Genomic DNA, 27234 nt, shown 5'->3' on the forward strand with positions numbered 1-27234 from the left:
CAGCCCTGGAAGAGGAGGACGACGACGAAGACGACTTTAAGGAGGACAGGGAGAGGGGAGGAGACAGTGAGGACGAGGCCTGGGGACTGACGATGCCGGACCCCATGAGGAAAGGAGCTACAGGTCGAGCCCAGTGAGGAAAAAAGAGAGATGGAGAGATAGAGAGAAGAGGAGGGAGGGAGAAAGAACAGCACAGCATCTCTATCGACTGTCTGAACTCCTTTACAAACTGCAGCAGTATGCACTCCTTGGTGTCTTATTTATGTTAGTGCTTGAGGGGTGCGTACTTGAAAATACACACACACACACACACACACACACACACACAACGAATTTCTCTGCACTCTATGCATACGGGAACAGGTCCATCTCAATAGATATTAGATAGAATTGTCCAGATATAGAGACAAACATATGCTTGAGATCATAAACTAGTGTACTTTAAAAAAAAAAAAAAAAGACACATGCTTGAGATCATAAGCTAGTATACTTTAAAAAAAAAAGCCACAAACAAATGAAAGCACTACACGTGTCCACCTCTGGAACGGACCCCATCAGAAGAGACAGAGCAGGAAGACACACTGCAGTGCCATACCAGTCACTGTGCTCGGCCATACACACCTGCCGAGGGACTTTGTTTACTCACTAGAGAAAATGCAAAAACAAAAAACAGCAACAAAAAATAAATAAACATATACTAAAGTGGTGCATTCACCACTGCTATATGTGAGGAGAAAAACTACAATACCTACAATCCAGCATGTTTTGAGAAACAGAAATGTAATAGTGATAAAGCACCATTTTCCACCGGTGTCCTTGGAAACGACTGTTATTTTATTTGACGTTTTGTATTGTTTCATCTTTCTAATGGTATATAAGCCTTTATATATAATATTGCCTTTGCATATCTTTACAATGTCTGTTCATGTTTATGTGTGTTGTTTCCATTTTTCATTTAGTTGCTCCGGACATGTGCGTATGTTTGTACGTATCTCCCATGTGCAGACACATGATTTTAAACTTTAATGACAGACTGGCATCCTTCCTTTGAAATCTCCCAAACTTCTTATTATACCGAGAGCGTTCAGAGGCAAGTTGACGTAGGGCCATCCTATATCCCTACTCGCCTCCTATTGGTGGAACTCATTGTAAACATTCTATAGTTTCTATATTTCATATTGGGACCACAGATATGTCCATATGCACACTGCCTTCCCCTCTCCCTACACACACACACACACACACACACACACACACACACACACACACAGGTATACTGTTCAGTTTTACACACACACACACACACACACACACACACACACACACACACACACACACACACACACACACATCTTGATAATACATGTGTGTGATTGCAGTCAGAACAGGCCAAATGTTTGACTCAGGGCATCTCTCCAAGGACCAAATCTCACCTGACTGACGATCACGCCTCTATCAAACTCTCCATGGATACTATAAGCATTCGCACCAAGCATCACCGAGTCATTACTTGTCCTATATCAAAGAGGTGGGCTAATTTTAAACCGTAGCCTTCGGCCAGGAGGGAGGAAAGGATTGGGTTTGATAGTGCCTCAGAATTGAAATGACAAATAACAGCAATATTCAGAGACATATCCATATTAGGCACTTGTCCATCAAAACAACATGCGATGAGCATTTGAGTGTGCTGGACAGTGTTAGCATGTTTGTTGTATGAATTTCTGCGTACGTTGGCATCACCAAATCACATGTAGGAGTCCCAGGTCCTTTTTTACCTTGTTTTCATTTTGCATTCCTAAAACATCTCAGAGTGCCCCCTGTTTAGCTGTCTTCCCACTCGCTTTACACCCTGTTGAGATCCACGTTTTTTTTGGGGGGGTGGGGGGGGGGGGGGGGGGGGGGGTGGAGGAGGAACAGCGTTCTGTTGTTTTATGCGCTCAGTGTATTTATTGTTTTTTTTATTTATTCTTGATTCCTCAGCTAGTACTTGCCAGGAGTTCTTTGAGAGCGGACTTCATACTGAAGCAGATTGTTGTCAGTTCTCTTCGCTAGTATGGTGCAATTCACATCCAGAGTAGAAGGAAACTAAGCCTACCACTTGTGTAAGACACATGCACATACAAGCTGGACCCCGTAGACAGACAAATCTCACTGTATGCAATATATCACCGTACAGCTCTGAGTCCAGGAAATTGCTAACCCCCAGATTATGAGGGATTGGTTGTGGACGTGATGCAGTGTAACTTTTCAGGCCACTTATGACAATCCTACCCCCATAGAGCTCAGGCAAAGAATGATTTTAAAAACACACGGATGGTTGCTGGTTGGGTCTGTACAGTATAGACCGCAGCCATCCACATGGTTTATGCATCAGGGATATGCATGCACTGATGTCAGGTGGTTTGACAGGGTATCTTTGGCCTGCAGTCTCTTCAGGTATTAAGTGTGTCCACGAGTGTCAGATAAACATGGAGAAACATGCAGAGTGGGGTTGCATGGAGAACATGCAGTTAAGAGTTGACTGTCGTCAGTCCCTAAGTTTAGTCGTCAGGTGATGTAACATTCATTGGGTCAGGACCAAAACAGATGCCAAGTGCTATTAGAAAATGTGTTGTTAACTTGTCTGTTTTCAAGACGAACCACCTCCTGTCTGTACAAGTCAAAAAGCCATTGTGTGTGTGTGTGTGTCTGTCTGTGTGCCTGTACATGTTTGTGTGTGTGTGTGTGTGTGTCTGTCTGTCTGTCTGTCTGCCTGTACATGTTTGTGTGTGTGTGTGTGTGTGTGTGTGTGTGTGTGTGTGTGTGTGTGTGTGTGTGTGTGTGTGTGTGTGTGTGTGTGTGTGTGTGTGTGTGTGTGCTTGCGTGTGGGGGTGAATGTATGTATCTGTATGCACAGATGTTCATTTTCTCAAAATATGACGAAAACCATATGTTGGGAAACACAGCCATACCTCTCCAACAGACAAAGTCAAAATTTCAGGTGCTGGGACAGAAAGACATAGCAATGTAATAGCAATAACTTCTGCTGCAAGAACTTTTTAGCTTTAGCTTTTAGCTTTAGCTTCAGCTTTAACCTTGTTCTGGAACAGGCAAACTTGTTTCAATGTAGCAGAGACCATGCAGCACTGGAGGGGTCAAGAGGGCCCAGGATATATGAACATATATTGTATATCTATATATGTAATAGTTACACATAGCATTTGATCTGAAGAGAGAGAGAGAGACACGTATATGTACAATTAGTCAATCATGCTATTTTCTCATTCAGAGACCCAAAGCATTTATTGAGACAGGACATATAGGCTTATTTGATAGCGGTTTAGTAGTTGACATTTAGTAGATGTGCATTTCGACTTTTAATCCATCTCGGATACGTGTCTTATGTACCAATTTTATGAAGAATCTCAAAGTTTGGTGACTTGGAACGTGTACCTTTCTCAATGCACGTCCTCTTCACGATTTGCGTATCTTATTATTTCTTGTGTGCCTGTGTTGTTATTTTTAAGCTTGATGACTATGTTTGGGTCAACATAATGGGGTAGAATTACATACTAGAATGTATCGTGCTATTATTTTATGTCTGTATAGTCTTTGTGTTGGTTTTGCTATAACAGTATAACTTTTAATGTACCTTTGTTGTTATTGTTTGTCGAAAGAGAGAGAAATCAGACAGATCTCCAAATTCAGGGAATTTAAAAAAGCAGCCTTACAGATCTCATGAAACATGTTGTTAGATCCCCTATTTCAATTCACACACTCGTTATTGAAAGGAAAGAGTGTGTGGTTTTTTTTTGCTCTAAATTTTGATGGCTCGCAGTTTCTGTATGTCCCTCTTCCAGTTGTACTGTCCTTTTGTTCTGTTTCTTGTTTTTGTGTGCCTTCAAACTTCAACGATAAAGGGCTTCTTTTTGCACAGAGGTCGTGGAAAGCTAATGCAACACCTGGCATGTTAGACTACGTGGACATGTGCTTGGACAGAACAAGACGTTTTATGCTCATGCTTTACTCATTTCTTGCATCAAGCCAAATACATTTTTCTATTACATTTATTCCATTGTTGAAAGCTCTGTTTTGATTTGTTGTTGCTGTTTTTTCAAATATCATTTTATAAAGAAAATTCTGGTTCAGAACTGTGCAGCTGTGTCTTTCTTCAGAACACGTCAACGTAACAGTTTCCAGGCAACAATTATGTCGCTGCTTTTCGCCACAAGGGGGCAGTGTTTTTCCATTGTTAAATCTGAAAGGTCATACTCACGGCCTCGATAGACTGACGTGGACTAGGCAATGTTACCAGCGTGATAGGTTACACACTGAGTTACCTGATGTTGATTGGAGAAGTGAGTGACAGCCTTTAACATAAACGAAAGCACGCCACGTCTCTTCAGAATAGCCCTAGTAAAACTCAAGGTGAGTTTCCCCCGATATATTCCATTTGTAGTTTTCCTGATAAACAGCCCACACCGTCCTATAGAAATGTGAAGTGGGTTGTATGTTTCATTTGGCGTTATAATGGTTCTGTGTGCTAAATGGTTTAACCGAAAAACACTAAGTTGTAGGTAGCCTCTGTGGTTTTGGGCCTACACCTGTACACTGTTATGAGCGAACCAGGTCTTTTTTTTAATAGTTCATGCTTAACAGGTACAATATATCGTGGATTTTCGCTCTGGGCTATTTCACAGAAGACCTATTTGGGTGTGAAATGGTGTTGTTGGCTAACGGCAGGTCTAGTTGGAAGGTAGTTCTGCGTTGTTAGCCAAATCAGACTAGAAACAAACACAAACATGTCATATTTTAGACGTACAGAAATGTCATCGATTCAACAGCCGCAAAGTCAGCCTTTGATAGACAGCAGTTGCCTTCGTCGCCACGTCAGTCCAACCCAACCAATAGCCTATCTATTAAATGTTCGTGTGATTCAGGTTTCAAGTCAACACCCTTCTTCTTCTTGATTGGAATTGTAACGAGATGCATACTGTTAGACGAACTGAAAGTTAAACCAATACACCCTTACGATACGTAGGCCTAGAGTCGACTAGTATATAATAATGTCGAATAGTATATAATAATGAATCATCGATGAAAAATAATTTTGCCTCTTCATGGGGAAAAGGTTTCACTAAGTAGTACTAAGTAGTACTTCTTGTAGTTTCACTATGTAGGCCTATTGATTTTGTTTCATTGAGTTTCCCATCAAAATTGCATATGAACCTAAACTAAGCCACTCCATGCAGCCCTTGGTATCAACTCTTAGATGTATTGAACATCTAACTCTCTTTCTTGGTTTTACACACACGTAGGACTACATCGTGAATATAAGCTCATCCATCCTGAAGAAATAAGCGGTCCTCTCCAATGAGATTACGTCCCAGTCACATCCCAAATAGCATATTTAGTGCCAAAACATGTCTCCTCTTATTCCGGTAAAGTCACAGAGACATGGATATAGGCCTATTCTTTTCTTTTATTACTATTACGAGTAGGCCTAGTAGCAGGAGCAGCATGGCTAGTGGTAGTATCCTGTCCTTCATTTAACAAAGTGCATACATGTGGACATGTGCCATTTAGTGGAGTACAGCGAGTGATGTATCACAAGTGATCAATCAAATGAAGGCTTGACAACTTTACAAGCTTGACATGACCAAGCAGTCATTGGACATGGTCAAGTTCATGTTTAGAGTGGCAGAAAGAATTGCTTATTTAATGAAGTAAGCTGCAGGAATTGCCGGAGGAATTTTTGACACCTTGCATACTGAATGCGTTTGGCAGCAGACTCCTAGACAAATATCAGAACCACACACCACAGTTGACACCATGGCTTCTCCCCAATCCTGAAAAGTTAGTCCTAGCATGTTCTTACCACACTTGGCCACGGAGCTGTTCCCAAGTGGGGTTTGCCAATGTAACTTTCCCAGGACGGGCCCTTGCCACAAAAGAGAAGCCTATTCTTGGTGCCCCATCTCTCATAGCTCTCACGCTGGTGCCGAGTGGCAGGGAATGAGAGGGGAGATCAGAGGAGCACAATTCCAGCATGTCTTGGCCTTTTTCTTTCATGTGCCGTTTCACAAACGCACAACTCAAGCCTTGTTCTGAACTATTTTCGTGTGCCTTTGACTTTGGCTCTTAACCCCTGGCCCTCACCTCACCCCACCCCAACACACAACTATGAACCAGGAGGGCCCCCTGCTGGCATATGAGAAAAGTGTGTGTGTGTGTGTGTGTGTGTGTGTGTGTGTGTGTGTGTGTGTGTGTGTGTGTGTGTGTGTGTGTGTGTGTGTGTGTGTGTGTGTGTGTGTGTGTGTGTGTGTGTGTGTGTGTGTGTGTGTGCGTACCTGCTTACGGCATATAGACCATTCTGTCACCATGGGTTAAACGGACATGTTAGTGAGACTTGCACCAGCACAGTGCTTTTCTTTAATTGCTTTGATCTAACCTCTTCCAGAATGGTCTGTTGGAAAGCTAGGGTGCATGGTGGTTGATCTGAGCCATGCAGTTAGAATTGCAGGTCTAATTCTATAGAATCAGAATTCAAAGTGTCTTGGACCGTACTCTATTGTCAGAGTCGTGTGTTCTATGAACGGGCAGTTCCATGAACTGGGTAGTATGACCGTTTTTGGTCATACGATCCTGTGCTGCAGCACCCCCTGCAGTATGATGATGGTATTGCATGAGCACAGGCTCATGTAGGCCATGCAGCATTTAAGGTGGTCATAACGTGCTCCTGATGAGAGACTGGCCAACGATGAAAAGGTTGAAAACAATTTAGCCTTGGAATCGTCTAATTCAAACTGTCCACGAGATAAGAGGGCTGCTGCCCAAAACGTTGGCAGCACGTGAGTAGAATGCTACTGGCCTGAAACTGCAGGTCTGAAACTGCTGCTCTGTGGCTCTGCAGACGGACGTTATTGGGCAGGGTATGAGGAGCTTCATCAGTTAAAGGTGCAGTCCTTGATTATAATCCATCCTGGTTCTGGAAACGGGGAAACAAAGTGTCTTGGACCGAGCCATACACTATTCCAGCCAATCAACAGCGTGGCTTCAGGAGCACGGAAGGGGAGGGGTATATTTGATTGCCTGTTGAGCTCAGATATGAACAATCCTTCACCAGGATCGAGGCCTGTATCTTTAATCGGAGCAGTGAAAGTAAATCTGGGCTGTACGTGTGTAGTGAGTGGAGTGAGTCCGCGGGTAGTCCAAAGGAAACAAACCACACATGCTGTTTTAACAACTGAATCCTCCGCAGTAGTGGCTTAGCCTCTCCTAGCTGTGGGTTTGAAATGGATCCAGATATATTTATTGCATATCGGGTGAAGAAACAAGCCTGGCAAGTGTGACCTTTTGAGAGCGTAACACGTGGTAACACAGTTTACAAAGAAAATAAAAAGTCATTGAAAAACAGCGCCTTTGTGACCATAAATCCGACCGTTTTCAAAGTGGGAAGAAAGAAAAGATGGCAACCTGTGGACGTAAATGAATTCGCAAACTTGAAAAAAATGGTTTCAGAGTCAAATGAATATCTTTTATCTTGTACCTTTCATTCACAGACACTTGTGCTCTTTCATCACGGCTCCTCCAGGCGGCACCTAACCCTGGCCTCGACTGGGCCAGATCGGGCCCATATCCGTAGAACCCGCTGAATCAGCATCCGTTGTGGCTGCGCTCTTCTCAATCTTGCTGAGTTACGGCTTGAAATAACTTTTCTGAAGGAAGTTTTTGGGGGATCTGTTGCCTTTTCATTTGCATGCTGCGTGGTGTTGTTCCAGCCAGGCCGCGCCGCGCCGCAGGGCTCGGAGTTGGTGCCTGTTCCTCGGCTTGTCAATGAGTCATTTTCACTGTGGTGAGGGGAGATTTTTTTGATGGCTTCTCAGTCTAGCTGCGTTGTGATTCATTGAGCTATCAACATCAAAAATGGAAAACTGCAGTTGCCACTGCTAGGCAAGGTGATTTCATTCAGGAGCTATGTATTGTTTAACATACCCAATCCCTCATGCCTACTCAAAAGTGTGTGTGTGTGTGTGTGTGTGTGTGTACCCCCCCCCCCCCACACACACACACACTATACGCAGGCCTACATTAACATGCTGCCACACACACCAGCCCATTCACACACGCCTATGCACTCCTTATCAACGGAGTGCACACACCTGCCCTTGCTCTCTCTTTACGTGTATACACACACACACACACACACACACACACACTCACACACAAACAAACACACACATGTGTCACAGGTCGCATTGCCTCCCTTTCCAGAGTGATGAATGTATTTTTGTCCGCGTGGTCATTTTTAGTAATAGGCCGAGAGAAAGAGCGCCGTAAAGCCGGATGGGACTCTGCTAATTAAATGATTGCCATAATTAACGTTCATTAAACGGAGATCGATAAAGCGGCGCAAGGATTAAAACAAGGTCCATACATTATACACTGTTTTACAAGGGAGCTTTTAACGACCCCATATATCCCGACCCGCAGCGAAGCACGTTACCATGGCGACGCAGGCGGGGTGGTGAGGGCTTTAAAGAGGCAGCACCGTATATCTCATTCCCCTGTTTTATGCGCTTCTGTCTTCATTTATATTTGATCTGCCTTCGGCTCCCCGGAATGACTCTCCTCAGATATAAAACCACTGGGATAGGGAGGGAGGCAGGAGGATGGTGGGGGGGGGGGGGGGGGATAGAGGTAGAGAGGTATAGAGGAAGGGGGGTAGGGCTGAAAAATGATGGGAATTTGGTGAGGGTGTGTGTCTGGGTTCTTACAGATTCCTTGAGAATTCTTGTTCCACTAGAGTCTAGATTTGAGTAATATGTGTGTTGTGTTGGCTGTGGCAGATGAATGCACACTGGAGTGAGTGCGGATAGGGCACCCCGAGTTTGCAGTTGAATTGTTTCTCCTGTTTTCCTTAAAAGGCTATCCGATGAGCTGCATGGCTAAATGTGGTTTTGTCATGCCCACTTATAGCCTGGCGCTGCCAGCCTAAAGCTCACAGACTCCCTTTTCAGCATGAAGTGTTGGTCTGGAAACCCTCTGCTCAGCATCAGTTTAGCACGGCACCTTTGAGGTTGTCTTCCCTATAGTAGGTTGTGCTTTGGGGCCGACCCGCTTGTAATGTAATTTTGGTTTATATACAGAAACGTGTGTTATGTTATTGATTCTAAACTCCACTGAATGCAGTGAAATATTATTATTATTAATAAATAATTAATAAATATAATAATAAATTATAAATAATAATAATAATATAATGATTTTTTATTTATATAGAGCTTTGGGAGGATGGACATCTCTAGGTGCCATCGAATTTGATTAACAAGGTCATGATAAAGTGCCTAACCATAATGAAGGTAACTACAGTCTGGAGAACAACTGAGTTAGTTGAGATGGTGCTCATGAGTACAACTAGCACTTTAAAAATGATTAATTTCCCAGCTGGCATATATATGTGCTGATGAAATGCGTGTTCAACTACAGTGGAAGTGGCTTTGGATAAAGGTGTCCGCTAAATGACGCTGTAATTGATACATTTATTAGTCCTGCAACTAAAATGAATGAAGAACACGCTCTTGCATTACATACGCACCATGGCCAACTACATCAAACCAATGAGATACTCCACATATCATCTACGTAGGTACGTCTACATGAAGCTGCATGAGAACGTAAGACACTTAGAAACATGAAGGTCCATCCATCACCAGGTTAGAAGAAGCCTATCAGACCCATTAATGGCTGCCATGGCCTCCCTTGGCCTGCGTTTCTCTCCAAACAGAGACACATTGTTGGGGGGGTGGGGGGTGTTGTCCTCCACCACTACCCTCTGTTCAACTAGGAGAGAGGGAGGAAGAGAGAAGGAGGAAGGAAGAGAGGGAAGGAGGGAGAAAGAGAGAGAGGGAGGAAGAGAGGGAGAGAGGAAGGAAGAGAGGAAAAGTGAGAGGGAGAAAGAGAGGGAGGGGGGAGGAAGAGAGGGAGGGAGGAAGAGAGAGGGAGAAAGAGAGGGAGGGGGAGGAAGAGAGAATATCCATTGGTTGAATTGGTGGCAGGAGGGCGAGGGAGAAGGTCAAGCAGCATGTGCTGGAGAAGGTGGAGGAAGGGCAGAGAGATGGAGGGATGAAGGAGGGGGAGATGGAGGGATGAAGGGGGAGAGAGATGGAGAGATAGTTGGAGACTCCAGGGTCTTCCTACATCTCCTCCATTTCTAATTAAAAGTAGGGAGGGAGCAGGGGGACATCAATCCCCTACTGATTCCTCCGTTAAGGGTTTAGGAGAGGCCATAAAAACAGCCCTGTGCCTTCATCGACTTCATAATGAGAGACGGGGAGAGGGGGAGAAGAAGAGAAAGGTAGGGTAGGGTAGGAGAGCAAGAGATGGGGAGAGAGAAGAGGAGGAATGAAGGAGGAGAAGAGAAAGGTAGACTAGGAGAGCAAGAGATGGGGAGAGAGAAGAGGAGGAATGGAGGAGGAGAAGAGAAAGGCAGAGTAGGAGAACAAGATATGGGGAGAGAGAAGAGAGGGGAGAGGAGGAAGGAAGGATTCTGTGAAAGGCATAGGGAGAAGGGAGGAAAATGTTGAATATGAGTTTGGAATATAAAATTAAGTTGAGTCAGTCTTCCACAAATTAAATGAGATTGTGTGTATGTGTTGGGGGGGGGGGGGGGGGATTTGGTGATTGTGAAGAACAAAGAGGAAGGTAGAGGTGTGTGTGGGTAGGTGGGTTGCTAGCTGGCTAGGTGGGTGTGTGAGGAGTATTTATTATATGCATGCAAACGTCGGCATGAGTATTTATGTGTTCGCTTGTGCTCCTTCTCAGACGAAGTCAAAAAGGAGAAAGAGAAGAGGAAGGCTCGGTTGGATGAGCACCATTACCCTGTCTGCCTTTGGATTACTGTTAGGGGGATATACAGTATTTCAGACAGTATTTCCACATTCCAAGAAAAGATGTCAGAGAATTTGTGTGAGAGAGAGCGAAAGAGCGAGAGAGAGAGAGAGAGAATGTGTGCATGCGTGCGTGTGCGTGTGCGTGTGCGTGTGTGTGTGTGTGTGTGTGTGTGTGTGTGTGTGTAATAGAGAGAGAGAGGGGGAGAGCAGGACAAGTACAGTGATGGAGTGATACAGAAAGGGGAATGGGGAGAGATGGATGGAAAAGAGCTTAGGAGCGATGAGGGAAGAGGGTAGAGTGCACGGGCGCAGGCAGATGGGCAGACACCCGTCTGTCTCTCTGATGTATGGCCCCCTCACAGCGATGTCGTGCGATACAGAACGGGGGTCCGTTTCTTTTATCGACAACCGTAAAAGTAACGGCACAGACACATACCAATTGGTAAACAGACAGCATTTTATTGCCAAGACTCAAAGTGAGTAAAAATACACTTAAGGACACACACATACACACAGCTGCATGTGGTATAGTCTAAATATGAACGTCACTAATGACTTAATTGTATAAGATCCACTTTAATCTATAACTCAACATGCAAACACTCATCACTCTGCTACACATCACACATCACTTCAAACACTCATCACTCTGCTACACTGCACATCAGTTCAAACACTGGAAAGTCAGACATTGATGAAACACATTTCTGATTCTAAATGGATAAACAGGGAACCTTCAAAATGGTTCTCTGGTTCTTTTCTCATTCATTTATTTTTCTCTTCTGGTTTCTGTTCATGTCAAATCACTTTCACTCTATATCAAATAAATACTACTATATTGTATATTTATCTCCCACACACTGTACTAGTGTGCATCCATCCACACACACACACACACACCCACACCCACCCAGACGCACCCTATCCTACAGGCTATATATATATATATATATATATATATATATATATATATATATATATAAAGAGTATTAACACATCACGTGGCACATTTCAAAACAATAAAATATCAAATAAAAAATACAAAATCGAGCATATTATACAAACAACTCAGAGATTTGTCACACTCGTTTGCACACTGAAATATAATCTGTGATCCAACTGAGGGAGAAGGCACATGGCACACCTTACATTATTGCACTTATGTTTCACCCTGTATGCCTGCTGAGAAGAGGCTGTAACCAGGCTCCCTACCACACGGGGTATTCAGAGAATTCGCTGGGGGAAAGGAAAACAGATAGAATAGTTAGGCAAACCCATTCTCACAGTGTGTGTGTGTGTGTGTGTGTGTGTGTGTGTGTGTGTGTGTGTGTGTGTGTGTGTGTGTGTGTGTGTGTGTGTGTGTGTGTGTGTGTGTGTGTGTGTGTGTGTGTGTGTGTGTGTGTGTGTGTGTGTGTGTGTGTGTGTGTGGATGCACACTAGTATACAGAGTGTGTGGGAGATAAATATACAATATAGTAGTATTTATTAGATATAGAGAGAAAGTGATTTGACATGAACAGAAACCGGGAGAGAAAAATTAATGAATGAGAAAAGAACCAGAGACAGATAAAGGAAGAGGAAGTGAAGAGATGAAATGAGAGACAAAGAGAGAGACATGGGGGGAGAGGGAGGATAAATTATGGCGGGAGAAGTGTGTGTGTGTGTGTGTGTGTGCGCGTGTGTGTGTGTGTGTAACTACAGGAGATGGGGACCCTGGTAATGCACTGCTGATCAGACTACTTGGCCTGGGGTGCACGACCATCTATAGCTCATCCTCACCTCGTCGTCCTCCTCCTCCTCCTCCTCCTCCTCCTCTTCATTATCACTCTGTTAAGACGGAGGAGTCTGATCCTCTCTCAGCCCTATCCAAGCGTCTCCCGCCCCATCTGATTGGCCGGGCCAGCCGTAAGGGCAGTTTAGTGGGTTTATCATCACAGCGCTGGACTATAAGGCAGGGTGGGCTCAGGGTGAGTTCACATGGCCTACTGAGGAGGAGGAGGAGGGGGTGGTGGAGGAGGAGGAAGATGATGATGAGGTGGTGGTGGTGGTGGAGGAGGACGAAGATGAGGAGGAGGAGGAGGTGGAGAGGTATACAATGGAGTTTAGGTGAATGGAAAGGACAGCAGAGAAACAACACCAGACAGGAAAGATTAATGTAGGTTGGTATTTAAATTACCTCAACATCGGGTCTCTAGGGGGTTTGTCCACAGCATATTTGTCCTCATCATATTTGTCCTCATCATTCCACTGGAATTGTGGCGTCTCGTCCTAGCGTCAGGAATACAAAACATACAGTCTATTTTTAATTTATGCTCTTTATGGTCACATCTGCCATAGCAGAATTTGAACTGGCCAAGGGGACATTGTGGAGCTGCTGATGTGGCTATCATATTTAGTTTGTCTAAACCAGCATGGTCTGGTCCCCCCTGCTTCTCTGGGCTGCACACAGTGCACTCGTTCTACTGAATAAAGTTAATGAAATGCGGGGCTGCTGGGCAGATGCCTGAATGGCTGTTCACTATTCACAATCTGAAGGAATTATGTTAGCCACCGCTGCTCCTGTGCTACTTCATGGGCTCAGCTCCCGGCTTCCTTCCTCTCCTTTCACATCAATTATTCAGCACCTGGAGTATTGCCTCGTTCGTGCTCCAGCCGGCTGTCAGGGCAGGTTGGTTGATTTGCTGCCGGTATGCAGAGATGTAGATGGCTTACCAGAGATTGATGAGGAAGAAGGGACTGGACCCCACCCCCCTCCCCCCAAACACACCAAAAAGTGGGCCTTTTAAAAGGTCCTTTTGGAGGAATCTGTGCTTTTTTAGGGTTCATCAAGCGGGTTTTCAAGCTGATCCAATGTTGGCCACTCCTAAGGAATTAATTTCATAGTGTAAACTTCCTTTGGTACTACTGCTTCGCTTACTAAGCTTTCCATGATTTATTTAGTTGTTGTTGTCCTTATAATGCTCCTTTTTGAACCTTTGTTCATTTGCGTAGGTTAAAAGAATGACCCAAACTACCTCTGGGCTTCGTCCAAGGTATGGGTTTACTAGTGTGCTCGTCGTACCAGATGGCAGACCTCACAATGGTCTTTCTTTTTAGCCTTTGCTCATTTTGGAGGTCATAGGTCAAGTGAGCGACCCTTCCCCTCCCCCTCCCCCTCCCCCTCCCCCAACAGGCTAGACAGGCTGAGGCTCAGACAGAGTTTTTTTTTTTTTTTTAAAGTGTTCTCACCTCCCAGCTCTCTCTGTCCTCCTCGGCCTCCTGGGCGGGGATCAGCTGAGTGATCTCTACCACCCTGCAGGGTGTGTCCACGGGCTCCACCAGGGCTGCAGGCTCTGTCTGGGCCACGTCCTCACAGGTGTCTGTCATGGGTGTCATCGCAGGGGCCTCAGATACTTCCTCCTCCTCCTCCTTCTCCTCCTCCTCTTCCTCCTCCTCTTCCTCCTCCTCCTCACAGAGGGTGGTGTCTGGTTCGGCTGTGGGGGAAATGGAGGTGTGGGTTTGCCTGCTGTTTTTTGTTTGTTTGTTTGTTTGTTTGTTTGTTTTAGGGCAGCATGATTGGCCACAAATGAAACTCAATGACATGCACAAATAACTATATGAACAGAAGTTAGGGAACGTATTGGGTGATTGGGTGACAGGTCTCATATCAACAAGCCTGTAAAGAGACTATTTAATATGATTAAGATTCTTGTCTAAGATAGATTCTTATTAAGAGTGTTCTTTTAGTAACTCAAGTTACAGCCTCAAAGTCCTTTTTGATTGACAGTATAAACATAAATATTGCCAGCGTTCAGCTTTTAGAGAGTAGTTCCTGTCAAACATAGTTGAATTCACACCTAGTTTAAACAAATGCACTACAAAAGTGAAGCAGAACATAAACTGAAAAAGGTAATTTTTAACTGTATGTGTAGCTTGTTTTTTTTAATGCAGTGGGAAAGACTCCAGTATAAGGTTGCGTCTTCTTTCTATCTTTGAGTGTGAGACAAGCCTGTAGATTTATGGACTTGCAGGGCTTCACTGACCTGTAACGACCGAGGCAGCCTCATACCACTTGGTCTCAGCCTCAAGGTCCAGCCTCCTCTCGTGCTCCCTGACCTGCTCCAGCAGGGCCTATGGGTGAATACACAAACCACGAATGAATAACATGAAGGTCAGGCCTGGAACTCCCAAACTCAGCTCCTACTCAAGAATCTGACCATGCTTTGCCAGTCACTGTCAGCTCATTCATGCTCATACTCATACACATACATACATACTATATAGCATATATAGCCAGTATATATAGTATAGCATACTTATCTAATTTATTTTATTGTATTTATTTGTATTTAAATGTTTTATTCAAATTTGTATTAATTTATTTGTATTTGTATATTTGATTCCTGTTACCTTGCTGCTATTACACCTGGATTTCCCTAATAGGATTAATACAAGTTCATCTATCTATCTAAGTTTATCTATTGATCATGACCTCTTCATTGTAAATTACATCTGATAAAGTAGTCAGGGACCTCTGAGGAGATCTGGGATGTTTTTTTCCAAACGTGTTGTGTAACTACCGTTGAGAAACGATTGTCTCTCTGTAATTATGAACACACTTTCTTCTCCTGTGGTCTTTGCACAATCAGGGTAACACCCCCCTGTGTGTGGGAGAGAACATGGCTGTTGTACCTGTTTCTCCAGCTGCAGCTGTTCCACCTCCTTCTGGGCCACTCTCAGACTGGCCTTGAGCTCCTGCATCTCCTTACGTGCGTCGCTCATCTGAGCCTGTAGGGGGCAGTGCAGTGCTGTTTTAGTGGATGGGAGATTAAGGAATTCTCTGATCTGCTTTTTCCTGTCTAGGCCTATTTGTGAGGTTTTGATGAACAACAAAGTGCTATTGTAGTAGGCATTTGTATACACGACAGGTTTTACTTAATATCTATTTTCACCCTGAAGTTATTTAGTTACCCTGATGGTGAACTTAGTAAATGTTATTTCAATTGTCTGATGTTGCTTGTGGTTGTTAGTGAGGTATGAGTATATTTACATGTGTGTAAATGTATGGACTTGTCAGATGTACTCTCGTGACTCTCTGCCGTGATGATGTCTATTTTGTCTGTTTGTAGCTGCCCTTGGTGCCTGATGGGAAACCCTTTAAGGTCCTTCTGTGTTTACTCTGAGGGGACATTTAATCTGTTGTTTATCTGAAACCTGAGCCCAGGCCCCACCAAGGGCACGGCTAGCCCACTTAACTGTGTTGTCTGCAGCAGGGGCGTACTGTGTGCTGTGGTCTGAGTGCAGAGGTCTTGTGATTAGCCCCCAGTCAGGTCTATAACCAGTCACTAACTTACATCTGTTTACATGCCCTCGTACATTTACAACTAAAAGTTATAATATATATTTTTTTAATTATAAACGCGATGTTTTCGACAAAGCCTTGCCTAATATTGACTACATTTATAAATGTACAGTATGTCTGCTGATGTTTTCTCTTCCCAGTCAAGCTTGTCATTTCCATCAGGTTGTAGCCTTGTTAGCTTATCAATGTAATGTCTGCTACAACTATATTCTGGGCTACTATAGTGTGTGCTTGCATCTTATTTCTCTCTGAAGGACTTCATATGCGATGCATGTGTGAGAGCTCTTTAGTTTGTTTTATTTTTCTGTGACCTTATAAACACACCATGCTTGTTCACGGGGGCATTGAGCAGGGCCTGAGCTGCACTGTTCCTGTGCACATAGCCAATAAATCATTAAGATATGACACTTATATATAACACTTATGACACACATTATCAAATCATAACTGTGAGAACCACCCCATTAAACCTCCTTTATATATAAACTGGCTTGTTTTGGTATGAACTGCTAAATTTCACCTGTATTTAGCCTGTATGTGCCAAGACTGCCCATTCCTAAACATACTCTAGCAGCTGGCTACAGACATGCCCACAGTGTTTCTGGTGCACAGATTACCCGGTTGGAATTGTTTTCGCCTCCGAGCTCTGCCTCCAGCTTCTCGCGCTCGGCTCTCTCCTCCTGAAGCCACTCCTCTTTGCGTTGCAGCTCGCGACACAGCTTCTGAATTCGCTCTTGATCCAGCTGTGGAATGGAAACATCATTTGGAACGGTTCTGGAAAATGTAGTTACGACCACTTTTTTCCAAAAGTGCGTCTTGTGACTTGGAGCATTTGCCCCATCAGTTGTAGGGGAAAAAATGATTGTGGCTGTTAAAGTTAATGTCTAGACACATATGTGGTTGAGGCGGCCTTTTGATGTTTCAGTGTTATTTTATTTAGTGAAATGGCTTTGGTTATAATGATATAGTCCTCTGTCTTTAAACGGTGAAATGGCATGGACAGTGTAAAGAGTTTCACTTAATAAAAAACCTGTTTTTATTGGCTTTTAAATCTCTTACCACATCCGTCTTGCAATAGTTTTTTCCGATGGTGAAAACTGTTCTTGGGGAATGCTGCCTGATGCACAGGGATCTAGCTCCTCAAGAGCACGTCGCTAGTGTAGTTGCTTATGATCTACTGATGCCAGAAAGACTACATAAGTGTTACTTCCCTTTGGCTTGTCTGGTGGAATACTTTAACCTGAGGAAAATTCCAGCATTGTGCCAGTATCAGCCTTTTATGAAACTTAACTTTTCCACAGAAACAAAGCTTTGTACATGTTGTCTTTTAACTTTGTTAATTTAGTTTTTGCTCATGCCCCTCTCTGATGTGTGAGAGGAGACACTGATAGGGCTTTCCTGGCGAATGTCGAGTACCCTCTTTGGCCTTTCGTCTCTATATAGAGCAGGATCCATTCCAAACCCATGAGCTCGGCTTCTAAGTTCCTGCTAATGACCTCATGCAGCAGCAGCAGCGGCAGCAGTGGCGGCAGTATTGGTGGGCTTTAGTTACCGATGGCTTGGAGGCTCACACTCACATTAGCGTACCCACTTAGCATGGGGCAAGTAGACCACACTCACACTATGGTACCCACTTAGCACTGGGCAAGTAGACCACACTCACACTATGGTACCCACTTAGCACTGGGCAAGTAGACCACACTCACACTATGGTACCCACTTAGCATGGGGCAAGTAAGGACATGCAGACCCCTTGCACTTCCTCTGGCTACGTCGGTACAGTCACTCTGGGTGCCTTGTGTCACCTGTGTGATCCTGCAAAACCCTACACTGCCACCACATGTTAGGGCTTTCGGTCTCAGCTGCTTAAAGGTATGGTGTGGTATTAAATTTCTGCTAAATGTTTGCTAACAAATAGCATACTGCACTGCACTTAAGCTGAAAGTTAGTTAGGAGTATTTTATGATCTCTTGTGAACTAGTGTTTAATCAGTATGTCGTTATAAGACTGAATGCATGCATTGCCGTGCATTACAGTAAGTGTCACCACAGTTGGACCGGCTCTTCAATCACTCCGAAAGTCATTTTGGCTCTCACCTCTGCACTGTGCCTGAGCTGCTCCTTCTCCTGCGCCCAGGTGGCCTCGCCCTCGCGCACTGCCAGGGTGGCCTGGGAGAGCTGCATGTTGGCCTGCGCCATCTGCAGCCGGGTCTGGTGCAGCTCGGCGTGGCTGTGGCCCTGCAGGCCGCTCAGCTCGCCCAGCTCGCGGCGCAGCGCGTCGGCCGAGCGCTCGCTGGCCTCCACGCGGTCACGCAGCTGCCGGATCTCTTTCTGACCCGCCTCGTTATCGGCCTGGGGTGGTGGGATGAATGGAAAGAGAAGAGGAGGAATGGGGGAATGGTTTAACAGCTCCAAGGTCAAGCCACCTTACATTTAACCCACATAGTATAGTGCAAGAAGGATAAAAAAAAAAAACCTTCAGTGTCTTCTTCTCTTCCTCCTCGTCACTCCTTTGCATGGTCATCTTTTTCACTCTTTCCTTGGTCCTACATGAGATAAATTGCATCAGAACACAGTTATCGTTGATTGAGACGCATCGATCTTATCATTTCCTAGTGTAGCTCTACCTAATACACTTCAGGTTCCACAAAGGTTCCTTTCGGGGATAGGTCTTCCATTGAGGAGCCTGTGTCTAAGAAGTTGCACAATATTACACTAAAGATGGTGAAGACTTGCCTCTCCAGTTCGGCCTCGGCCTGCTTCTTCTGCTGTGTCAGGACGCTGTTGTCGTCTGCCAGCTCCCTGATTTGCTGCTGCTGCTCGGCGCGCCCCTTCAGCAGGTCCAGCAGCTCAGCTGACACGCTCTGCTGTGAGCTCTGCGAGTCCTGCGAGCGAGTGAGCGAGCAGGCACCGGCGGGCAGAGGAGGAAAAGACTTTAAGAGGCATGTTAGCTGATGAAAAATATTTTCCCTTCCCCCATGGTTCCACCTTTTACGACCGTTTTGAAGCCTACAAGGAATTGTGCTATCAGCAGTTAAAGTCAACTTTAAAGTGTTGACCCAGCAAATTGAAAACCCTGGATGTTGCCATTTTGTTTCAGAGTGAGGAATACATACAAGGCTCCAAGGAGCCCCAAAGAGCCATCCAGTTGACCGCTTGTGATTTATGTATCGCCGTTGCCCAGTAGGAGGTGCCATATACTATATGAAATAAGTGAGTGTGTTCTGTCCCGCCTGGAGTCTGGGCCTTAGTTCTTCAGGCAATAACAGTGGCCATTTAAGGAACCCAGCGTAGATGGTGATATGCCAATGCTATTTGCTCAATTTGTAATTTTTATTTGACGGCCTCGTCGAAAAGATGGCCTTTATAATTATATTGACATTTTTAAACATCATTTTATGATTCGGCACCATTCTCAAAATGGCCCCGCAATGTTCCATTGGCAGTTTGGCTCAATTTCAAGGGGCCTCTGTGCAGCAGCCCAGCCCTCTATGAGAAAAACTCGCAGCGCACATTTTAGATGGAGGGCTCAGGCCACACTGTGCCCATGGACGTGTTATTGTTACAGGATGATTCACCAGGGTGATTTCTTAGTGAAGTCATTTTTTTTATACGTCACAAAGATACTGTTTTAATGTGGTCATGCCCAAATCCATTAATGTTTGGCTCTGCTTTATGTTGAAGTTCACGTTGTCCTGTACCTTAGCAAAATATCACTCAGCTGTTGTCTTCATTTAATTGTGTTGTGGTTACCATTGTGCAGAGTATTAATATAATGGTGAATTAAACTACTGACTAGATCTATTTATAGGATGTCCCATTTTACAAAAATATCATACACCTGTCATTCACAGTGTCTGACTCAGTATATGACTGTGATATAACCGTCCCGGACATATTGTGGGGCTCTAGCATAGCATACATACCTTGTGTTTCAGCTCAATCTTCTCCAGCTCTTCTCGCTGGTGTCTCAGGCCCGTCATGAGTTCGCTGATCTCCTCTTTCATGTCATCCCTCTCTCTCATCAACGCCTCCCTGTCTTGCTCATGCCTCTCCCTCTCTCTCTCCTTCTCCTTGTCGCTCTCTTCCACGGTGAGCTTCAGATCCTTCAGCTCCTTCTGGCATTCCTCCAGGTGACCCTGTTCAGTTAGAGAAAATCAAAATCAGATCAGACAGACTATCAACACCATACTACACCGTCTTTATATTAGTTCATGGATCACTGCTCAGGTCAGCTAGTAGAACCCAGAGTCCAAACATAACATGGTGAAGCAGCATTTAAATGTATGCAACTGGATGTGCCAATGTAGCAAATGCAAATGTGTTATTGTTGAAATCCAGATGAAAACATTTCTCTAAGACTTCTACTACACTCAACTTGTAATTATTCACTTTATTTAATTTGTTTAATTTGAATTATTTGCGTACTTTGTACTTTCCTTTAATTATATATATTTTTGTTAATCTTTAGACCGATTCAGTGATGTAAACATATTCTCCCAGCAAAATACTTACTGCAAGGATGTACTGTAAAGTTGCACTTGGTGACAGAAACCATAGGCCTAACCATATGTTGTGTATCAAAATCAGTAGAGAGCAGAAATGTTATAGTATTTTTATTGTAATATCCAAAAGTGGTGAATCTGTTGCCCAAATCCTATGTAGCCTAAACAGAATGGAATTTAAACATGTCTTAAACCCTGACAATGGTAGAAACTATGTATTGTGGTTGCCTACACAGAACCCTCAGATCCTTGTGCCCTTAATCACTGCGGAGGAACAAGTGCGTACCTGCAGGATCTGAGCTTTGGGTACTACCATCATCAGGCCCTCCCCTGCGCCCTCCTCCTCAGGCTTGTCGTTCTCCAGGGTCACCAGCTCGTCCAGGGCTCCCGGGGTGGAGAACAGGAAGTGGCCGCTGATGCCGCACACTTCTCCTCCGGCGTCCACATACACAAACTGGTACAAGTCAGCGCCAGGCCTGGGCATGTAGGACGCTGTGGGTTGTGATGGAAGGGAAGGGAAGGGAAGGGAAGGGAAGAGGGTGTAGGTATTTTTTTTAAGTACTCCACCAAGCATTTGGTACTAAAACAAATACCAACAAGGGGGTACTCAGAATTTTGACCATGCCTCACTTTGTTTTACCCCAGATCCCAGTCATGGCTATAGAAGTGAGAGCAGTATATGTTTATTGTTTCCACATTTTCCACATGCAAAGACTAGTCAAGTGTAGTATATGCGCATTGTGTTACCTCCTTGTATGAAATGCGCCGTATAAATAAAGTTTGATTGTATTGAGTGAAAAAAAAAAAATTCTGAATTACATCACTTCCTGCTTATAGCGACCCCGATGTCACACAGTGATTGCTACACCACGCTCTCAGAGTGTGAAGCAGTGACATTCAGTCATAAGAGTGAGGTGAATGCATCCTTACTCTGGAATTGGACGCAGCAGTCGGCATCACGTCCCTCAGTGTAGCCTTCTGGCACCAGTGCCCACATGTAAGTGTAGTACTCCTTCACTGTCGACCAGCCCACCTGCAAACAACCAGAAACACTTGCCTTTACTCAGGCATGTCTGTGATGTACCCTGTAGGAATGTCATGTATCCGAATTTGATATGTTTTCCTTGTTAGAACTTTTCCGGACAGGGATCAGTCCCTGGATCAGGATTTTGCGATTTTCCTTTAAACTCCACATAAACAAGAAAATAAATTAATGAGAGATAGACAAACATCAAAGGCAGGTTATGTATAGTATTTCTGGTTTTTAATATTTTTTGTTTTTGTGTGTCCATATGTTTTCATTTCATTTCATTCACATCATTTTAGATGTGCCATCTGATTTCACACATGTCTGGGAACTCACACAACCATACACTCCTTTCATCCATACTATGTTATTGAAATGAATTTGATGTCATGCCTTGGTTTGAACCTTCAAGGTCAATTCCAAAATCAAGTTCTTTGTAATCCTGTATTAAAAACTGAACAGAAAATAGAATTATTCAAAATGTGTTGACCATTCCTGGTCTTCTTTCACCAATACTCTACTAACTCACTAATTGCCCTTCAATAGGCCTGTGCATAAATTAAGGAACAGGCTTTTATTTTATAATAATGAAGCATCTTCTCTTTGAACTGCCAGCCTGAGTGAATGCTTGGTCAGATGATCAGAAAAACCCCTGCCGTTGCTACCACCAAGCTTGTCACCAGCTGGAGAGAAATGTTGCCGCCACGTCACCATTGTCTGCTCCAGAGCCCACCACCCCACACCCGCTTCAGAGAAATCTTCCCACTACAGAAGTCTTCACCCAGGTTGTCATGAACTGAGGGGCGAGGCTGCCCCATCACTGCAGCGTCAGAGGTCAGAGGTCACTGCCACATCACTGCAGCGTCAGAGGTCAGAGGTCACTGCCACATCACTGCAGCGTCAGAGGTCACTGCCACATCACTGCAGCGTCAGAGGTCAGACCTCAGAGGTCAGCCACCGCCCATCTCTGCAGCCTGAGATGAAGACTGCGTGCCCACCAGCCTACTCCAGCAAATCGACACGGGAGATGCCCGCCCCATCTGCCTTCGACTGCAGCAGCTGCTTTTGGCTAAGCGTGAGGCAGCCGAACAGAAGATTCAAGAAATGGTGGAGGCGGGCGTCGTCAATCCCAGTAATGGCCCGTGGGCTGTGCCTGCTTTCCTGGTCAGAAAGAAAGATGGCTCCTGGCACTTCTGTGTCGACTACCGCCACCTCTATGAAGTCACTCACCACTGCCATGTATGGATGATGCCCTCAACTACATCGCTGGGTCCAACTGATTTAGTTCCCTCGATGTCTGCAGTGGCTACTGGAAGGTTGAGCTGATCCCAGAGGCACACCTGAAGACTGCCTTCTCCATTGGCCAGGGACTCTGGCAGTTCAAAGTTTTCCCATTCAGGCTCTGCAATAGACCAGCCACCTTTGAGCGCCTGATGGAGAGGGTGCTGGCTGGTGTTTCCCGAAGCTGCTGCGTAGCTTACCTAGATGACCTCCTCGTGCACGCTACAGACTTCAAAAGCACCCTGGCCAACCTGTGTGAGATCATCCAAGCTGTGCGCCAAGCTTGTCTGCGTCTGCACCTGAAGAAATATAATCTGTTCCACAGACACAGAAAGGGCATTTGGGGTGAGGATTGCACTGCTGCCTTCAATCAAATTCCGAGCAGCGCTCACTGAGGCTCCTGTGTTAGCATCCTCAGACCCACAGCGACCGTTTGTCCTCGACACCGATGCCACTGACGTGGGACTCAGTGCAGGGCTGTCCCAGGAGGAGGAGCATGGTGAACGGGTGATCGACCTACTTCAGCTGCTCACTCAGCCGACCGTAGAGAAACCATTATGTTATTCGTCGATAGCTGTGCGGCCAAAAAGGGACCAACCCAGATCTCCCATTTCCCTCTCTAGCAGAACCAGGTGGGGGAGTCTATGGAGCATGTGGCTGTGGATGTCCTGGGCCCTTTTCCGATCACTGACCAGGGGAACCGCTACGTCCTCGTGGCTATGGATTACTTCACCAAGTGGCCAGAGATGTGTGTGGTGTGCGTAACCCAATCAGAGTACTGCCACCACTGCTGAGCGCCTGGTCAGCAAGATGTTCTGCTGTTTTGGTGCACACAAGGAGCTGCACAGCAACCAGGCGCAGAACTTCAAGGCTGGCGTGCTCAATGGTGTCTTCCGGTGGCTGGGCATCAGAAAGACTCGGACTGCTCCGTTGCATCCCCAAGAGTGACGGAATTGAAGAACTGTTTAACTGCACTCTGGCAACCCAGCTCGTCATGACTAGTCAGTCACCAGCAGCGAGATTGGGAGCTGCTTCTGCCCTTGGTCCTGTGGGCATACTGGACAGCAGTCTAGGAGTCAACAAAGTGCACCCCTGCAGCCCTTATTTTTGGACATGAGCTCAGAATGCTGGGTGGACTTGGTGTTTGGTCCTCCTCCAGAACCGGAGGTGATTGACGACGAGCCTGGGCTGATTTACCGCTGCAACCCACCTAGTGGGTGCGGGCGGGAGGTGCACATGCTGGGGCAGCCAGGCAGGTGCCAACTGAGGCTGGAGTTCGACCGAAGCGGGAAAACGACACCGGCTGCCGAGGAGAGCATTTTTGGCCCGGAGATAAGGCATGGGTTTATTGAGTTTAAGAAGGGGCCTCTCCAAGGTTAGCAAGCCAGTGGGTCTGGCCATGTACTGTGTATGCAAAACTGTCTGGTGTTGTGTGAAGGGTGCAGTTAGTTCGGCAACAGCGGTCTGTAGTTCTCTACCAGGACAGATGTTGTGGGCCCCTGGCTCACTCCCACAGAGACAGAGAGACTGAGCACACAAACAACAGAGTCGCTCCAGGGGTGCTGTCAACGTAATCACTTCCCCAGCACTTGAGGGACTTTGTGTTGAACACCATGGTCACTGAGGACAACTGACCGACTTGGTGGGGACTGTGTGGCATGCAGGGGAACTGTGTGTTTCCTATTGATGTAAAGTTCCTATTGGTGTATAGTTCATCCAAAATGCTGTCCAGGCCTGGTAGTGGGAGTGATTGATGTTAGAATGTGTGTAAAGTGTGTATTTCTGTGCTATTTTAGTCTGTGTGTTGTAATCTGTAATGGCTCAGTGTAGTTTTCCTAGGGTATGAGTCTTTGGCAACCCTGTGCGCTGTGACCGCGTATAAGATCCCTGCCATCTTTCCATTCGTCTTCAGATGCTGAGTGTTCATTTCCTGCGCACTTCAATAAATGGCAACGACACCAAAGAAATACTTGCCTCCTGCTCATCACTACAATACATGTTCGAAACACTATTTACAATTTCACAACTGCATACAAAGCAGAATAACATCATGTGTAAGAAGTTCATTTAACTTTTTATTAAGATAACAGATCCAGCTATGTCAAGAAAATGTCTAATACAAAGCAAACTTCACCGCCGTCGTCAATCTATCATACACCTGACACCAAACTGGGACATTAAGCAATGGTTGCGACAGACTATGCATAACCTTATACCACCATCAGGAAGCTTAAAGAACTGGAAATAAGTTTCAATTCAAGGCAAATTTTTTCTGAAATGTATGCAGTGAATGCAATACATTGATGATTATGCATTGAATTTCCAAATCATGGAAACACAAAGACTGGAGGGACTAAGGGATATGTTACCTTGAAAAGGCCAACCCAGTCACTGTTCACCCACGTGTGACCGCTGGTCAGCTTGTAGTGGCACTCTACTCTGGTTTGGGGGAAGTAGCTCCTTCCCACGTTCCGGAACTGCACTTTCCGAATGTTATCCATGGAATTCAGAAACCTGTAAGAACCAGACCATGGTGGGTATTGTTTAAGCATATGGTTAAGGAAAAAAGGAGGTATTGTGTGCTCAGATCATTAGTTTCTCTCATTATCAGTGAGACATAAAGCACTCTCAGCAACTTCAATACATTCAGCACATACCAAATATATCTGTATTGTCACAATACTATAATTTGCCATTGGATTTATCAGTTCGTTTTGGGCTATTTATATTTGCGAGGGCTCTGGATTAAGGTCCTGTCTGTTCTGTACCGTCGCGCTATAATTAGGCCTGTTCTAATGAACTCAAAGCCCGAGGAGTTTGAGGTGCCGCATGAGAACATCGGTGTTAGGTTTCAAAGTGTTGTGAAATTTGTTGACCCAGCGGAGCAATGCAATTCTTCCGAGAGATATTTTTCCTTAGCTGAAGTCATTAACTTCCGCTAAATGTGTAACCTAAGGCGACTGTGTCCCTAGTTTGGACCGCGCTGTGTTGCATGTTGTGAAGCCACAGGCTGCGCGCAAAAAATAGTCTAGGTCATTATAAACGGGTCAAAACATCGGCATCACTGCATCCCATGCAGAGCATTGGTAAACAGTATTGCGATAGAACTGTCACGTAATCCCTGTCACGGGGACTTTTCGTGTAGCCTACGTTCACGGGTTTTCACAGCTGTCATTTTTAAATGCGTCTGTCCGGGAAAATGGCTCCTGAAAACTGTGTGAAAGGTGAACTGGAAGAGTTCCTAGAGATTTTTTTCCAGCATTGATTAGTTTCTAACGGACTATATCGTAGGATACATAATTAAGTGCAAATGCAGAGGTAGAAATCTGTATTATAAGAAAGGAACACTTAAACTTCGAGAATGGATGCATTCCCGCGTTGCTTTGTATTTCATAGCTACACATAACACGCACTTCTAAATAACCCCGTTGTATGTTGCATTCGAGTTGCGTGGATGCTATGGAAAAAAGTAGTCATTTTGCCATTCAGACCCAAAGAAAATACTACATTGTCCTGCTGTGGAGGTAATGTTAAGCCTTGGAAATGTCTCGTTTCTGTTGATAATCACGTTATTGTTACTTTTTGTATAGGCTTCCTTGGTAGTGACTGTGGAGTAGCCTACTACCCTAACAATTATTTTCTTTTTTCGAATTGGCCTAAAAAAACGATTTCAAAACATAAAACAGAATACACATCAGGCTGTTCGCAGTGATGGGATAAAACATTTTAAACTTTGTTTAATTAAGAGGATAATTACAAACTAGATATTCGTGAATGGTATTTAAAGTCTAGTTGTATTAGGCAGTGCAATATATTTTGTATTTATATTACTTACCGGTTTGCCGGGAAATAAATAAACTTGATTAGAAATAGCTCTACCTCTTCGTCCAAGATGCACTTGAAAGTAATGGTGCCCGGTCAGCTCGTGCAGTTGTTTTATTACCAACAACAATAACAAACGCACATGGATGATGTGACGACACATACACTATGTTGAACCATGGGTAATGTAGTCCATTGCCTAGGTCTCAGTAAGGGAAACCGGCTAAAGTTATTTTGGTGAGATTCTGTACTCGGTTTTTTTTTTCAGGCATTCGTGGCAGACTTGTATGGATCCTGTGCTGAGTCAGTAATCGTGTGTCTATTTCGGAAAATTGTGTGAGTGTGTCTCAAAGAATGACGACGTATCCCAAGTCAGTTTTACACTTTC

General features: G+C 44.8%; 2 protein-coding genes and 1 long non-coding RNA gene across 7 annotated transcripts in view; 2 read left to right on the plus strand and 1 right to left on the minus strand.

The window, feature by feature from the left end:
• The window catches only part of LOC105907526 (retinoic acid receptor gamma-A-like), a 40226-nt gene extending 38989 nt beyond the window's left edge, over window positions 1-1237 (plus strand). For all 4 annotated transcript variants that reach the window (XM_031567706.2, XM_031567707.2, XM_031567710.2 and 1 more), the window contains exon 8: window positions 1-1237. This exon is cut by the window's left edge and continues 243 nt beyond it. In XM_031567706.2, coding sequence (XP_031423566.1) covers window positions 1-137 — 137 coding nt within the window. In that variant the 3' untranslated portion in view covers window positions 138-1237.
• Window positions 1238-4323: 3086 nt separating this feature from the next.
• Window positions 4324-24991, plus strand: LOC116220514. Its single transcript, XR_004163705.2, has 2 exons — window positions 4324-4407; window positions 20953-24991. It is a non-coding gene; the product is annotated as an uncharacterized LOC116220514 (long non-coding RNA).
• calcoco1b (calcium binding and coiled-coil domain 1b) lies at window positions 11843-26962 on the minus strand. Of its 2 annotated transcripts, XM_031567711.1 has the most exons (15): window positions 26860-26962; window positions 25394-25538; window positions 21647-21749; window positions 21003-21208; window positions 20138-20350; window positions 18948-19096; window positions 18688-18757; window positions 18309-18563; window positions 16830-16955; window positions 15543-15638; window positions 14894-14981; window positions 14100-14344; window positions 13048-13139; window positions 12651-12856; window positions 12020-12107 (listed from the first exon to the last, which is right to left on the minus strand). In XM_031567711.1, exons 2-14 carry the CDS (start codon window positions 25523-25525, stop codon window positions 12694-12696), a joined length of 1938 nt encoding a protein of 645 aa, XP_031423571.1. In that variant the 5' UTR covers window positions 25526-25538; window positions 26860-26962; the 3' UTR covers window positions 12020-12107; window positions 12651-12693. The 2 variants fall into 2 exon arrangements, with proteins under 2 accessions (XP_012692122.2, XP_031423571.1); XM_012836668.3 differs by lacking the exon at window positions 12651-12856 and having other exon boundaries at window positions 11843-12107.
• Window positions 26963-27234: the final 272 nt, after the last annotated feature.

Source organism: Clupea harengus, chromosome 5 (genome assembly GCF_900700415.2).
Source record: "Clupea harengus chromosome 5, Ch_v2.0.2, whole genome shotgun sequence".
In the NCBI taxonomy this organism is placed as follows: Eukaryota; Metazoa; Chordata; class Actinopteri; order Clupeiformes; family Clupeidae; genus Clupea; species Clupea harengus.

What these genes read in the sequence shown, in the direction of transcription:
- calcoco1b (XM_031567711.1), bottom strand. Translation starts at nt 25,525, where the DNA reads ATGGATAACATTCGGAAAGTGCAGTTCCGGAACGTGGGAAGGAGCTAC. An exon ending in CCAAAGCTCAGATCCTGCAG is followed by an intron (nt 20,351 to 21,002) that starts GTACGCACTTGT and finishes CTAACTGAACAG; the next exon opens with GGTCACCTGGAGGAATGCCA. An exon ending in GGCTGCCTCGGTCGTTACAG is followed by an intron (nt 14,345 to 14,893) that starts GTCAGTGAAGCC and finishes TTTCCCCCACAG; the next exon opens with CCGAACCAGACACCACCCTC.